The following is a 14,169-nucleotide window of genomic DNA, read 5'->3' on the forward strand; positions in this document are numbered from 1 at the left end:
CTATTAGCTTAACTCTGCTTGGTGGCAAGCGTTTATTTTTTAACAGAATGAAAGTTGGTGTGAATCCCCTCGCAGAATAACTCGCATTGCAGTCATCACGTAATTATTAAAGTCAAATTCAAAATGTGAAAGATAAAGACATTCCTTTCGACTCAGGAATGGCTTAGCAGAATTATCTTGAACTACAAAAAGTGTCCGGTGTTGTTATTAGAAATGGGCAAGCAAAATATTCCGTGAAGACAAATCACATGGCTTGTGAGTCGAAGGTCCTGGGGCTGAATTTGTGGAAGAATGCTGACTGACCTGGTAAATTCAATCTACTATTGCTAAAATTTCAGGGGAAAATTCTTTGTTAATGCATAAACATTATGAAGAGAGGAGAAAGAAAAAGAGTAGATAACACATTGTCATTATTTCACTCACAACCTAGGAAAACTTATTTACAATAGTGGACGGGCCACTTACCTCCTGAGTTGTAGACGAGATTCCGGCAGTGTATCTGGTTTCTCTTTGAAGACAAAGTGGCGAATGCCTAAGATGTAATCCTCCAGGTAGGAAGGCCAATTCAACATAGAGATGTCAAATGGGAAGGTGGCACGATCTTCATTCGACAATCTTGCAGAAAGCTGTCGCACATTCTCATTCCGAAAATGCCACTGATGCGTGGAGAAGTACCGCAAGCATTGCACAGCTTTCTGAAGCCTCCCCTGAATCCGAACCATTCTAAAAAGATTTTCAAAAATGAAAAACATGAGCAAAGCAAAACAAATTACTCGATGGCTTATTTTGCCACGCTACTACGACAGGTATGCAGGGAAAACCATGTTCCCTGGCCAAATATAGATGTCTTTGGACATAATCATACACTTATATTCCACCAATCTATGATCAAATTTTGGCAATTATCAAATATGCATTTTCAACTTCAAGCAGTAGTTCAAACTTAGGACTTCTCATAACTGTCAGAAGTATTTTATCTACAGATGGAACCACACCAGAAATGGCTGCTGCCAATTCCTATACAAAAGGTAATATAGATAGATACAGATACCACAATCAATACCACGGGTATAACCCCTATGTAAATGTCAACATTTCTAGCATGGCTTTAGCAACTCAGACACATGATTACCAAATCCACCCATTTTACCCCTCACGCTACTGCTCTCATAGTTAATCAGTTTGTCTGACTTTGAAGGCAAGTCTACAGATTGGTCACATGCTCCTTCATTTTGGTTCTTTATTATTATCTTGATTTTATCTAAATACTAATAGGGTATGAAATCCTTGTGTTGGCTTTTGCGGTGTGGTGAGGATTCAGCAGACTGGTTTTTGGGTTTACTACCGTGTAGATTCATCTCTGCAGACGACAGTTTCACCGGCATTGCAGCAGGCTTCTTCAGCTGAAATATCGCCCGTCTCTTATACACTCCGTCGGTGTCCTCTCATTGGCTGGTTCAGGAGGCTCGGGTGGCTTCTCATTGGTCCGCATCTCCTAGCTCTGTCCTGTCTCTCCGGGTTTACTCTTGAGGACTCCTCTCCATGTTTTAGGGATGTGCTGGTATCCGTCCTCCCTATTGAGGCTGTTCGGTGTCTTCATAATCTCTATAGCTTCCCTAATGATCCGAGGGAAGTATCTCTTTTCATTGGCGATGACTTTCGCATTGTCATAATCGGGATTGTGTATAAGAGATGGGTGATACCACGGATCTCCACTTCATTGACCTGAAGAAGCCTGCAGCAATGCCGGCGAAACTGTCGTCTGCAGAGATGAATCTACACGGTAGTAACCCCGAAAACCAGTCTGCTGAATACTAATATGGTAGTTTCCTTCATCAAAGAAAACGAAAGGCATTGATTGCGATTCGTTACCCACCATTAGTGTATTCATGACATGCAAATTATTTGGTTTTAGAAATCCCAGTTTAGATTAATGGCACTGATCAATTTTAACCGCATTTGAAAAAGGCCAGTTTGGCGCCCATGCGATGCCACTCCGCGTGACGTCACAGGGACCTAGTTTCTATATGAGTAGATAGGAGTTTTACATCGTCTGAGAATACCAATGCATGCATCAGGAACAGAGCTCAGGGAAACATCTCTTAATAATCACCAATTAAAACTGCCAATGGCCGGAAAGTTTCCTTCGTTTGATAAGGTATTAATACAGAGGGACCCCGATCTATCGTTCCCGCATTGATCGTTTTCCCGCATTCATCGTTCGCTGCTCCTGGTCCCAAATTAATTTCCATTAAGACAATGTAATTTTTTCCTGCATCTATCGTGCCCCGAAATATCATTTTCCTGCAGTGATCGTTTGAAGATCACGGTCCCGTCGTATAATTTTCCCGCATCCATCGTTTGACGAAAATGAGACAAAGTGTTTACAACGTGTTATTTATGGCTAATAACGACAGACACATAGTTTGAATCTTCCCCAGGAGATTGAAATACGATAGGGAGAAGCTGAGTGCTGTGGGATAGTTACATTAGCGCATTTCCCAATATCCGGTATCCCCCTCCATTCAGCACTCGTGTCCCCCCGTCAGAAGCTTTCCTCTTCTCCAAAATAAAAAAAGGTCCCACCTCGAGCAGGGATCGTATTCGTACGAAGACGTTAGCTTCAAAAGAAAATACAGTAGAACTTGTTTAGTACGTTTCTGAAGGGACCACAAAAAATGAACGTACTAACCAGGAAAACGTGCTAACGAGGAAAGTAAATAATAGCAGTCGGGGTAATTGCAATCTGTGGAAAAGTCGTCATAATTACAATTACTATCAGCAGTTCTCGTAGGATCGCCTTCCTGAACTTTTTTTACCTTTATAATCAAGAAAATGTGTGCTACAATGAAAAACAATACCATGTGAGTAAAAATCACAATGTTTCATAGATTTCCCGAAGGCAATTACATGAAAACGGCATCTATCTCCCGTGATTTAAACTATATATATTTATAGAAAGAGGACAAGTAAAGCTAAGTCATTTCTTCTTTCTCAAATCGTACTGGGAGAATATAACAGCAATCCTGAGTATGACAACTGGTTGTTTTTAAATATCATAAAAATTGGACAAAATTATATTGACCTTAAAGTACGGCTACAGCCGTACACATTCGCTTCTGGAATGAAACCATATCGATCGATATATCGATTAATAACACGCAAGATTATTAGATTACGACGTAATTACAAGAAGATTTTATATTATACAGTTGAAATTTACTTTCAAAAATTTGTCTAATGTCGTCTGCTTTCGTGCCGAGATCAAGTATTTTTAAGCTAAGCTTTGCGTGGAGATCCAGAACATCGTCTGCTACCGCGGTAGTAGTCAAGTAAATACGCACGTACTCCCTTGACGTCAAGTTTATGGAATACGTGTAGTACTGCTTTAGATGAAGTGGGCATTGGATAAGACTAATTTCTTCATCATGATAACTCGTGCAATAGCAACAATTGCCCACTCGCGAAATTTGTATGCAGTGGGCACTCCAGAGGCAATAGAAGGTGAGGAGCTCAGGGTGGGGAAAATCGGGGCTTCTCATTGGCTGCAGTTTAGTTAGTCAGACATTCCTGATAAATGGCCACATTTTATTATTCGTCACGTCACAAGAATTGAGAAATGCGTTAGGATAAATCACGGTCGAAGAAAGATGTGGAATGAATGCAAGAATTTCAGTGGCTAATAATAACATATTAAATCATGAATTCCGAGGTTTACGACCCTTAAGAAGATAGTAGAGAACGAATTGCGGGTTGCGTCACGGCAAGCAATTGAGCGTACTAACCAGGAAAGCGCATTTTTTTCAAACGTACTAACCAAATACTTTTACCTGTATTTTGTTCGGATAGTACCGGGACAGGGAGTAATCGCCGTACTAAGGAGTGAAACGTACTAAGGAGGAACGTACTAACCAAGTTCCACAGTATCAAGTTACTCGAGGACAAAAGAAACCTTTTTCACGCCTCCCCCTTTCTTGACCTCTGACTTTTTTAGCCGACTCGCTTCACTTCAAAGATCACCACCTCTGGAGATCAACTGCTGCATGAATCACCAATAGGGTAGTTTCCTATTATTTTTTTATTGCCTAAATCAAAAGATTATTACTCCTGGAGTACGTATTTCACGCTTTTAGATTTTTAAATGACGATATCTATTTTTCGCGATTAAATGAAAAGTGAAAAATTTCAAGCGCGCGAAAACGCGACGCGTAAGTAGGAATGATGGGAAAAAGTCCGTGCGACGCATTTCTGGTTCCCCCTCCCGCCTTGTGAGGTGACCTTGATCGAGGCTCTGAGCGCTGATAGGACTCAGGATGCTAGCGGGTAGCTGAGTACCTTGCTGGCTGGTAGCGCTTAGCTTAAAAAAGGTTTATTAATACCTTATCAAACGAAGAAAACTTTCCGACCTTAGCAGTTTTAATAGGTGATTATTAAGACATGTTTCCCTGAGCTCTGTGCCTCATGCATGCATTGGTAACCTCAGACGATGTATAACTCCTATCCTCTCGTGTAGAAACTAGGTCCCTGTGACGTCACGTGGAGTGGAATCGCATGGGCGCCAATCTGGGCTTTTTCAAATGAGGATAAAATTTGACCCATGCCATTCGTCTAAACCGGTATTTCAAAAACCAAATAATTTGTGTATTATGAATACACTAATGGTGGGTAACGAATCGCAATCAATGCCTTTTTTTTCTTTGACAGGGTTCCCACTCTACCTGAATAATGAAATTCACGGCTTTTTCCAGGTTTTCACGGTTATTTTTCACGTTTTCACGGTTTTGATCAGGTTTTCACGGTCTCAATTTCGCTAAATTCACGGTCCGTTAATAAGCCAACAATAAGAAAATCACTGGCCGTATATCAACAGAAAATTAACATACGCGGCAAATGCTGTGAATGTTAACGCCGCAATGAAAAGTGATATCTGTTATGACGTGATCTATCGTTTGCAAAATTCAGGGCCGGCTAAAGGACCAGCCCAACCGCGCTCTTGCCTCGATGCCGAATACCCTTCGGACCTTCTTCCATCCGGACACCCGAGGTCCTGTTTTAATTCCTCGCTGACAATGAGAGATTGTTTTTTGCGCACGTTGTTATTACTGCACAGTAACCGAATTTCCCCCACCCCAATCATTCTTATTTAACGGAAAATATTTTATTTAAATTGTTTATAGAATATAATAAATCGAAAAACAATTTCATACACCGTATTAGCACAAATCTAAGACGAACACGATTCTAAGACTACCCTCCTTTTTTGGAACTCCACTAGGGGAAAAATTTTTTTTCCTAATAACGTTACGATTATAAAATGAATGCGGAAAAATGATCAATGCTTTATTTTTTGCTAGGTTGCTTATGTCCCAGGAAACGCAAGATTTTGGCGAGTAATTAAAGGTTTCAAACAATATTTTAGATAATAACAGGAATAGTAGTACTTTATCAAGACACATAGGTCATATTGCTGATTTGACCCATATCTCTTTCAAAATTCTGAAGGAAAACGCCACCTCACTAAAAAAATGTTTGCTCTCCACTCGGAATTTACACTGCTATCATGCATTTCAGTCTGATGTAAAAATTCTTATCCATCAAACACCATTTCCAGTACACGTATTCACGAGAGCAATGTGCATGTTGTGCCTAAAACAACCGCATTCGCCGGCACAGTGACTGGTTGTGAGATGGATGACGAACGCCAAAAATAGTCTATTACTTGAATTGTTCCTGTTTAATGAATATATTTTTAATATAATTGAGGTAGTGTGTAAAGCGTGAACAATGTTGCATTAATCGTCAGTGGCACGCTCATCTGGATCTTCGCCTTCATGTCTCTACTTGTTTTCTCCAACTCTACCCCCACCCCTACCGTCATATGCTAGCGGACAACCCAAGGCGCTCTGCAATATTCACGCGCATCTAGCCCGGATTCTTTTCTTCGTGTTCAATTATTTTCAGTCCATTTCTTAAAGTTCTCAATAGTTTCTTCGGAGTGGCCAAGGTCCGAAGACGAATAAAATTAAACTAGTGAAAATGAAACCTGACTTTATTAAACCCACATGGAAAACACTCGGTGGTTCGAAGTCCAGCCACCCTGGAAAGTAGGGAACCACTCGTACGAGGTGAAGTTCGGAACTGATGCTATCGCGTACGGGGGTACGAAGAGCATACTGCAGAGGGCGAAGCGTGACCATATGACTGCGCCATCAAATTTTTTACCCTAAAGATACCCATTCTTTTCTAACTATCGTAGCGCCAGATGAGCAGATGAATTCGGATTGTTAGTAGGGAGAAACAAAAATCCTGAGAAGATATCCCTTCGTCAGTAACTCTGACAAGTGAGACTTATAGTATAGCTCGTAAATTGATAACTGATAACAACCTGATATCATGTTTCCGGGACAAAATGCCGAATTAACTGCCGAGAAGCTCAGCTACGAGGATATCGCGTTGGGCCAAAAATCACCATCGTATTTTTTCATCTATTTCCTTGCTTAAAATACGTTGCGTTTGGTCTCGTTTTTTTTAATTACGTGCAAATTACTAACATTTCAATCTAATAGAAGCATAATAGCAATTGCTGAATATCATTGTTAGATACCTTTTGGGCTAATAGGGGACTCATGCAGCAGTTGACCTCCAGGAACTGGGAACTTTGAAGGAGTTAGGCTGAAAAAGGTCAGTGGGTGAGAAGAAGGGGAGCGCGAAACACGTTTCTATTGTTCTCGTGCAACTCGATATTTTTTTCGAAGCTAAGGTCTTCGTAATACAATCCCTGCGTGAGCTGGGGCCTTTTTTTTATTTTGAAGAAGAGGAAAGCGTCAGAAGGGGGGAGGTGAATGCTGAATGGAGGGGGATAACGGATCTTGGGAAATGCGCTAATGTTACTTTCCCACGGCACTGAGCTTCTCCCAATGGTAGTTCCATCTCTTGGGGAAGATTCCAACTATGTGCTATTCGTTATTAGCCAAAAATTACACATTGTATTTATTTCGTCTCATTTTCGTCTAACGATGGATGCGGGAAAATTATGCGTCGGAACCACGATCTTCAAACGATCAATGCGAGAAACGATACTTCGGGGAACGATAGATGCGGGAAAAAATTACATTGTCTATAAGGAACTTTATTTGGGATCAGAAACGGCGAACGATCAATGCGGGAACAATAGATCGAGGTTCCACCGTATAACTTTTCTTTTGAAAGCGGCAGTGTAGTGACTTCTCTGCTACCGTAATACTCTGAAACCAAAACTGAATCGATCTCTCTAATCAGAGGCAAATCATGTTCCCTTCATACTGTTGTTCTGGGAAAAATGGAACGACTTTGTAGCAGTTTATATCGCGATGGCATTGAGGCTTTAACGTTACGATCCTAGGCGGATCAAGGGAGGGGCACGGGGGCACATACCCCCCAGACACTTAAAAAATTTGCAAGATTTTGAATACGGTCACATTATCATTGCGCTCGTTTTGTATCATGAGGTATCCTTGTGCCTCCCCCAGAACAAAATCCTGGATACGGCTTTGCTTGTGCTCCCCACTTCCCAGAAAGAAATCCTGGATCCGCCTCTGGTTAAAATTTAGGTAAATTGTAATCAATCACACAAAAATTTTGTAAGTTGATCAAGCTCTAACTTGAATGGAGCCGAACCCAGGGAGAAAGCAGGTGATCTTGCGGACACGGCAGAAGTGCACCCGGCGATTGATTGGCACGCACGCTTTACCTGCTGCCTAAAATGGCAATAGTTTTTCACTTAAACACAAAATTAAATAAGCTAAATTACTGTTCAGGTATTTTTGACGTTGATTTTTCGTTGTATAGCTATACATATTAGGTTGCAACCTCAGGTATCCATAATTTTTTCCGACAAAAATTATGCAACCCGATTGACGTCGAGAATTTTGCATTCGATTGTAAGACTCTAACTTGCACTCTTTTCTGCAAGAGTTAGGAGGAAAAAAAACTTGTCTTAGATAGGTGCAAATAGGTACATTATAATTCACTTGGTTTGAAATACATATATAAAGACATAATAAATACCTGCTGAAACATGTTATTTTCACTTTCACTTTACTTTATCACTAGTCAAATATTTCCACACAAACTTTCCGGTTGCGACGTAAAACTGGCAAGGCCCAGGTCGACGCATGCGAAGATCGTGTAATGCTGTGTTGCCATAAGCAGAAATCTTCTCTCGTTTTCAGGCCGCAACGCGCGAGAATTAGTAACCTCGCGCCGAAAGCTCGCTGTCGCCCGGTTCAAACGCAAGGAGCGTAGTGTCCACAGCGCATAGCAGGTTGTCCAGGTTAGCAGTCTTCCAATCACAGGTTTGAGGGTGTTGAATAAACATTCAAATTTTTCGACACAAATGCCATCTAGATTTAGTTTCGAAAGTGGTCGCTGCAGCCAGTGGGAAGCCTAATTGGGTGGAAGGGGACTAAGCAGTGACCGAGGGAGGGGAAACCAAGCCAGTCGAGGAAAGTAAACAAGCTGATGAGAAGTGGTGTCATATTTCAGGAGGGGGGAGAGAAAAGGCCTGCGCTGGGAAAAGATGTTTTTTTTCCTTCAGGCAACATTCGTTCCCACGCTTTTCTGACCCATGCGACGATGCTCGCCACAATGAATAGAATTGCGCTCGCCACGAACGAAGTTGAAAATTTCTGGGAAGGTATTATTATTAAGATTGAGAGATTTTTAATGTTTTAGGACGAAATTCACGGCTTTTTCCAGGTTTTTTCACGGTAGACGAAATTCACGGCTAATTCACGGTTTTAAGGTTTTCACGGTTGAGTGGGAACCCTGCTTTGATGAAGGAAACTACCCTATTGGCCCAAAAGGTGTCTAAAAATGAATTTCCGCAATTGGTATTATACTTTTCCTAGATTGAGATATTAGTGATGTGCACATCATTAAAAAAAGAATGATACCAAACACGACGTATTTCTAATGTTATTTAAGCATTTTAAGCAAGGAAATAGTAGGAGTAATACGATGGTGATTTCTGGCGAATATCGATATCCTCGCAGCTGATAGTGAGCTTCACGGCAGTTGATGCGGATTTTTTTTTCTAAAACAGGGCGTCTGGTTACAATTTACGAGTTATGCTACAAGTCCCACTAGTCTGAGTTGCTACCGAAACAATGTCTTCTCAGGATATTTTGTTTCTCCCTACTAGCAATCTGAATTCATCTGCTCATCTAGAGCTACGCTACTAATTGTTAGAAATGAGTAAGTAGGTTGCTTTCTCTACAGGATAAAAAATTTCATTGCGCAGTCATATGGTCATGCTTCACCCTCTGCAGTAAGCTCTGCTTACGCCGTACGCGATAGCATTAGTGCCGAACTTCACCTTGTACCAGTGGTTCCATACTTTCCAGGGTTGGTTGACTTAAAACCAGCAAGTGTTTTCCGTGTGGGTTCAATAGCCCGGTTTAATTTTTATTAGTTTTATTCTTATTCGCCATCGGACCATGGCCCTTCCGAAGACACAAGTGAGACCTTTAAAAGATGGACTGAAAATAATTGAAGATGAAGAAAAGAATCCAGGCTGGAAATGCCCGAATATTGCAGAATGCCTCGGTATGTCCCCTATCACATGACGGCATGGGTGGGGGTAGAGCGAGATCCCTGATGAAAACGAGAAATGGGATGAAGCCGAGGATCAGGTGGGTGTGCCACTGACGATTAACGCCACATTGCCTCAATCATATTAAAAATTTAATTGCTAGAAAGGAACATTTCAAATAACAAACTAGGTTTTGGCCTTCTTTATCCATCTCACAACCAATCACTGCGACGGTGAAATCAGTTGTTTGAGGTATAACACGCACATTTCTCTCGTAAATACGTGTACTTGAAATGGCATTTGATGGAGAAGAATTTTTACAGTGAAATAGCGGTGAAAATTCAGAGTGCAAACATTTTTTAGCAAGGCGGCGTGTTCCTTTAGGATATTTGAAAGAGATATAATTCGAATCAACAATATGATCTTAGTGTTTCGATATAGTAATAATATTCCTGTAATCAGCTAAAATCTTGTTAGAATCCATTAATGAATGTCATAATTCGCAAAAATCAAGCGTTTCCTGGCACATAGGCAACCCAGACAAACATTTCCGCATCGATCGTTTTCCCGCATTCATCGTTTTTTTTTCATCCATTCTCTTGAAAAACGACAGATCGAGGTTCCACTGTAATCCTTATTTAAGCCAAGTGCTACCTGCTAGCAGGATACTCTGCTATCTGCTAGTATTCTGCATCTCAGCAGCGCACACATCCTTGCCCCAAGGTCACCTCGCTTTCCGACAGCGGGAACCAGAATGACGTCACACAGGATTTTCCCAGCATTCATACTTAGCCATCACGTTTTCGCATGCTTGAAAATTTTCACATTTCATTTAATCGCAAAAAATAGATATCGTCATTTAAAAATCTAAAAGTGTGAAATTCGTACTCCAGGAGTAATTATCTTTCGATTTAGGCAATAAAAAAATAATAGGAAACCACCCTATTCGGCTAGTGGCACACCTATGTTTGGTATACTTCTATGCAGAGTTGGATCATTTTTCTCACCAACCATTTGAAAGAATTTTGTCTGTTGACAAAGCTAAGAAACCTCTGGATTGCACAAGTTATATCACATAATGTTTTTAAGTATGCACATGTATCACCCTGATTACAAAGAAAATATTTTTGAAATCTGGCCATATCTTCCGCTTGCAAATTTTGTTAGAAAATTTGAAAAATCACTAAAAATTATTATTATTTTGAATCAATAAGAATACCTTTCCATGAGTGAATTGCATGCAAAATAATGAAATGAGCTTTTCAAATGATGCATTGCCCGTTGAAAATAAAAAATTACCCCAGTGCTAGGAAGACGGCAGGTCACTCCTGTCAAAATTTCATAAAAAGTTTCAAAATTCCACCAGGACCGGTTTTCATTTTTCTTATCAGTAGTTACTGATGTCGTAAAGATTTAAAAGTTAAGCTGTTCAGATGATGAGATGTAAACATTTTAAAAATTTAGCTGTTCATTACCATTTTTGATATGCTTGGCAGTGTCTTCAAATACAGTTATTATTAGGGATAGTCAAACCAGATACCTTTGAGCCAAATATCAGCAGATAATGAATGCCCTCCACTGGATAATCAAACAGATCCTAATTCCCTCATGACATTTTAAATCTGGATCAGAATTTTTAAATTTATATTTCAGTGAATAGAGTATCCCATACGAGGGAGTGGAATGAATTCCGCTTCTCTCTTCACATGCACCGACGCACTGCTATGCTTGTCCTCCTCCATTTTGTTTAAAAGTTCTCGAAGGGATTACACAAGACTTTAAGCCGAGGAAAATTCCAATGCACAATTTGACAGGCATATAATGTGAATCTTCTCAAGAGACTGATCGAGGGAATCTCGGTGCCATAGGATAATAACCCTGTCAAAATTAACTGCATCACAGATTTCACATAACCAGTGACCCCCTTCCCTCAATCAACCCATGCCTCGGACATTTCTTTTCTCTCCAAGATCATAAATCATACGCTTCAAAGGAAAGTATCAAATAACATGAGAGAAATAGAAACAAGTTTCATCACACCCACTAACCTTTTTTGGCCGACCTGCCTGTGCAATAAATGACTCAGCGTGCCGTAAAATTAGCAGGTTTTCAACTTCATGAACTTTGTAACTCAACCTCGGGAAAACTACGGAGTCTACAGCATTCATCTTCCATAATAAGTAGCAAATATGAATTGAGGTATATAAAATGGCTAAGGCATATTTTAAGAATGCATATTTTGTAGATAATGGGGAACTTGCATGAATTTTTTTTATTTCATAGGCGGACAGAACATTATTTTCTGAATACAACAAAGTAAACCGCATGTAAATCAGAGTTTTCCTTCGCGAGATATTTAATGATAAATATAACGAATTTTAAAGCGCGGGAAAAACTCCCTCACCCCCCAAGCCACTGCCGACGAAGCCTCGATGACGTCAAAGGTGCCTAAACATCACGCGAAGCTATTGTTGTGATTGTTTGTAATAGTTGCCAGCAGTTGTGAGAGCTTCGTTTGTTAGACGTGTTGATTATTTTATATTTAAAGATAAATATCCGACGATAGAGGCTTGGAAGCCTTCGTATTTTGCGTTATTTATAATATTAATATCTGAGTAAGGGCATAAAATATAAAACTGGAGCAGTTAAACCAAAAATTTGATAATACCTAAATAACATCGTTGTAGGAGTCTGAGCCACGGCCATTGGAAGGGGGATACGTTAATTGTAAGTTGATGTTATCGACGGCATATCATTCATTTAAGTATGTAATTAGAACGATTTTGATTTTTACTAATATCCGCTTAGCTTTTATATACAATGACTCCATCCGTTTATTCGTAGGTACCGGAGAATTCGTCGTTTAGGACTGTCTGTGCTTGTATTATGGGGTGAATTCCAGTCAATGCAACTTTTGCTCGCTGATTGGAGACATCTAGGAACATTTTTGTGCCAAAATAGTGTTATTTTCAACGTGACATCTCCCGTTAAGCTACTGTTAATAATCACAGTGCCAGTGGTTGTAATGCACAAAGTTTGACAAGGTTGAAAAATATCGGCCTAGAGTATAGCAATAATTTGTCTTAACAAATTCCATGAGGGTCGTGGCATCAATTTTTGGTGTCCTAAAAAAAGGCTGGTGTTCCATCGTGATTGAATTGTAAAAAGTGCTATTACGCTATCGATAAATGTCTAACAGTAGTGTAAAAATTGTCAGTGGCGTGCTAATCTCCGTTGTTCACCGTAGATATGACATTTCACGATCACGCTATTGTCATAAAAACTGTGTGTGAAGTTTGTTATTCCATTATTTCAACGAATAGTAGTGAGAAATGTCACCTGTGTGGGCTAATTTAAGGGTTTAAATCAGTGAATAAATAGTTGTATTCATCATAACGAGTTCTGTTATTGTAAGTTGTACGTGATGAATATAAGAATGTGATAGTGACATCCAGTTTTTGATAAGAGTATTTGCCTATTTCCCACTATAGTTTTATGGTATATGCTAGTATATTGTTTATGGATTTACCTATATTATTGAAATAGGTTGTAGCTTGTGTGTGTGTTGGCAGCGGAACCGATTCGCGATCTCACATGTGGATTGTGTGCAGACTGTTTTGCTGTGAATTCGTACCGTAGGACGGATAGGACTACCTTCTCCGTTAATCCAGCATTGCCAAATTCAACAGCACAGCTTACTCTAATGTCAACAGCACAGCTTACGATCGTTATCCTCCAGTATTACAAGTTTCTTTTACAACTCGATTTGCCGCCGACGTATAGCAATAATTTGTCTTAACAAATTCCATGAGGGTCGTGGCATCAATTTTTGGTGTCCTAAAAAAAGGCTGGTGTCCTAACACCCCATGCCACACGCCTTTTAGGCGGCTTGCGGGGTATTATGTGGACGTAGATGAATTTCAGGTGTACTATTCGAACGAGTGGCAACGTTATCATCCATTTTTCTGATAACCAAAACACACGAAGTGAAACGCTTGTACTTCATCATCCCGATGCCGCATTATTAATATCCCAAGTAATAATCTATGCACAATAGCAATAGGAAAACTTGCCCAAGAATAACAGAACAAAATTAAGTGACGATGAGCGGCTAAATACTCCCTCAAAACAAATTTTACACCATGCGCTCAGCGTATTGCCCTACTCCCTACGGTTGTTTAGGCACCTATGACGTCACGCCTGGCCTCGGCAACGCTCGGGTGTCTTCGCGCAGTGGTCGGCTCAGAGAAATTTTTCTCGATTTTAAATGCAATTTTTTTATTTCTTTTGATGTTGAATGGAGAAACTGAAGGTATTTTTGCGAGCTAATGTATCCATTTGACTTATTCAAAATAGATTTTAGAGCAATCTACGACCCATGCAAGTTCCTCATTAATGAGTATGTTTAAACATTATATAGTCCTACAGTTTACCCCAAAAGAAAACATAAAACAGATAGAAACACTTTTTAATTTATTTGAAAAATTTCTATGTTCCAAAAATTCATTATTTATGCATAGCATAAATTATAAACGGACATTATGAAAATTCGCCAAAGTGAATGAATGCTGTGTTGCCCAGTCTTGAGCACGAAACTC

The 14,169-nt window shown here is 40.0% G+C and overlaps 1 protein-coding gene across 3 annotated transcripts in view; it reads right to left on the reverse strand.

The window, feature by feature from the left end:
- Window positions 1-14,169, reverse strand: part of LOC124153324 (putative fatty acyl-CoA reductase CG5065) — a 49,881-nt gene that overhangs the window by 3,871 nt on the left and 31,841 nt on the right. For all 3 annotated transcript variants that reach the window (XM_046526421.1, XM_046526423.1, XM_046526422.1), the window contains exon 8: window positions 466-723. In XM_046526421.1, the coding sequence (XP_046382377.1) occupies window positions 466-723 (258 nt within the window). The remainder of the gene's footprint in view (window positions 1-465; window positions 724-14,169) is intronic.

Source organism: Ischnura elegans, chromosome 2 (genome assembly GCF_921293095.1).
Source record: "Ischnura elegans chromosome 2, ioIscEleg1.1, whole genome shotgun sequence".
NCBI lineage: Eukaryota > Metazoa > Arthropoda > Insecta > Odonata > Coenagrionidae > Ischnura > Ischnura elegans.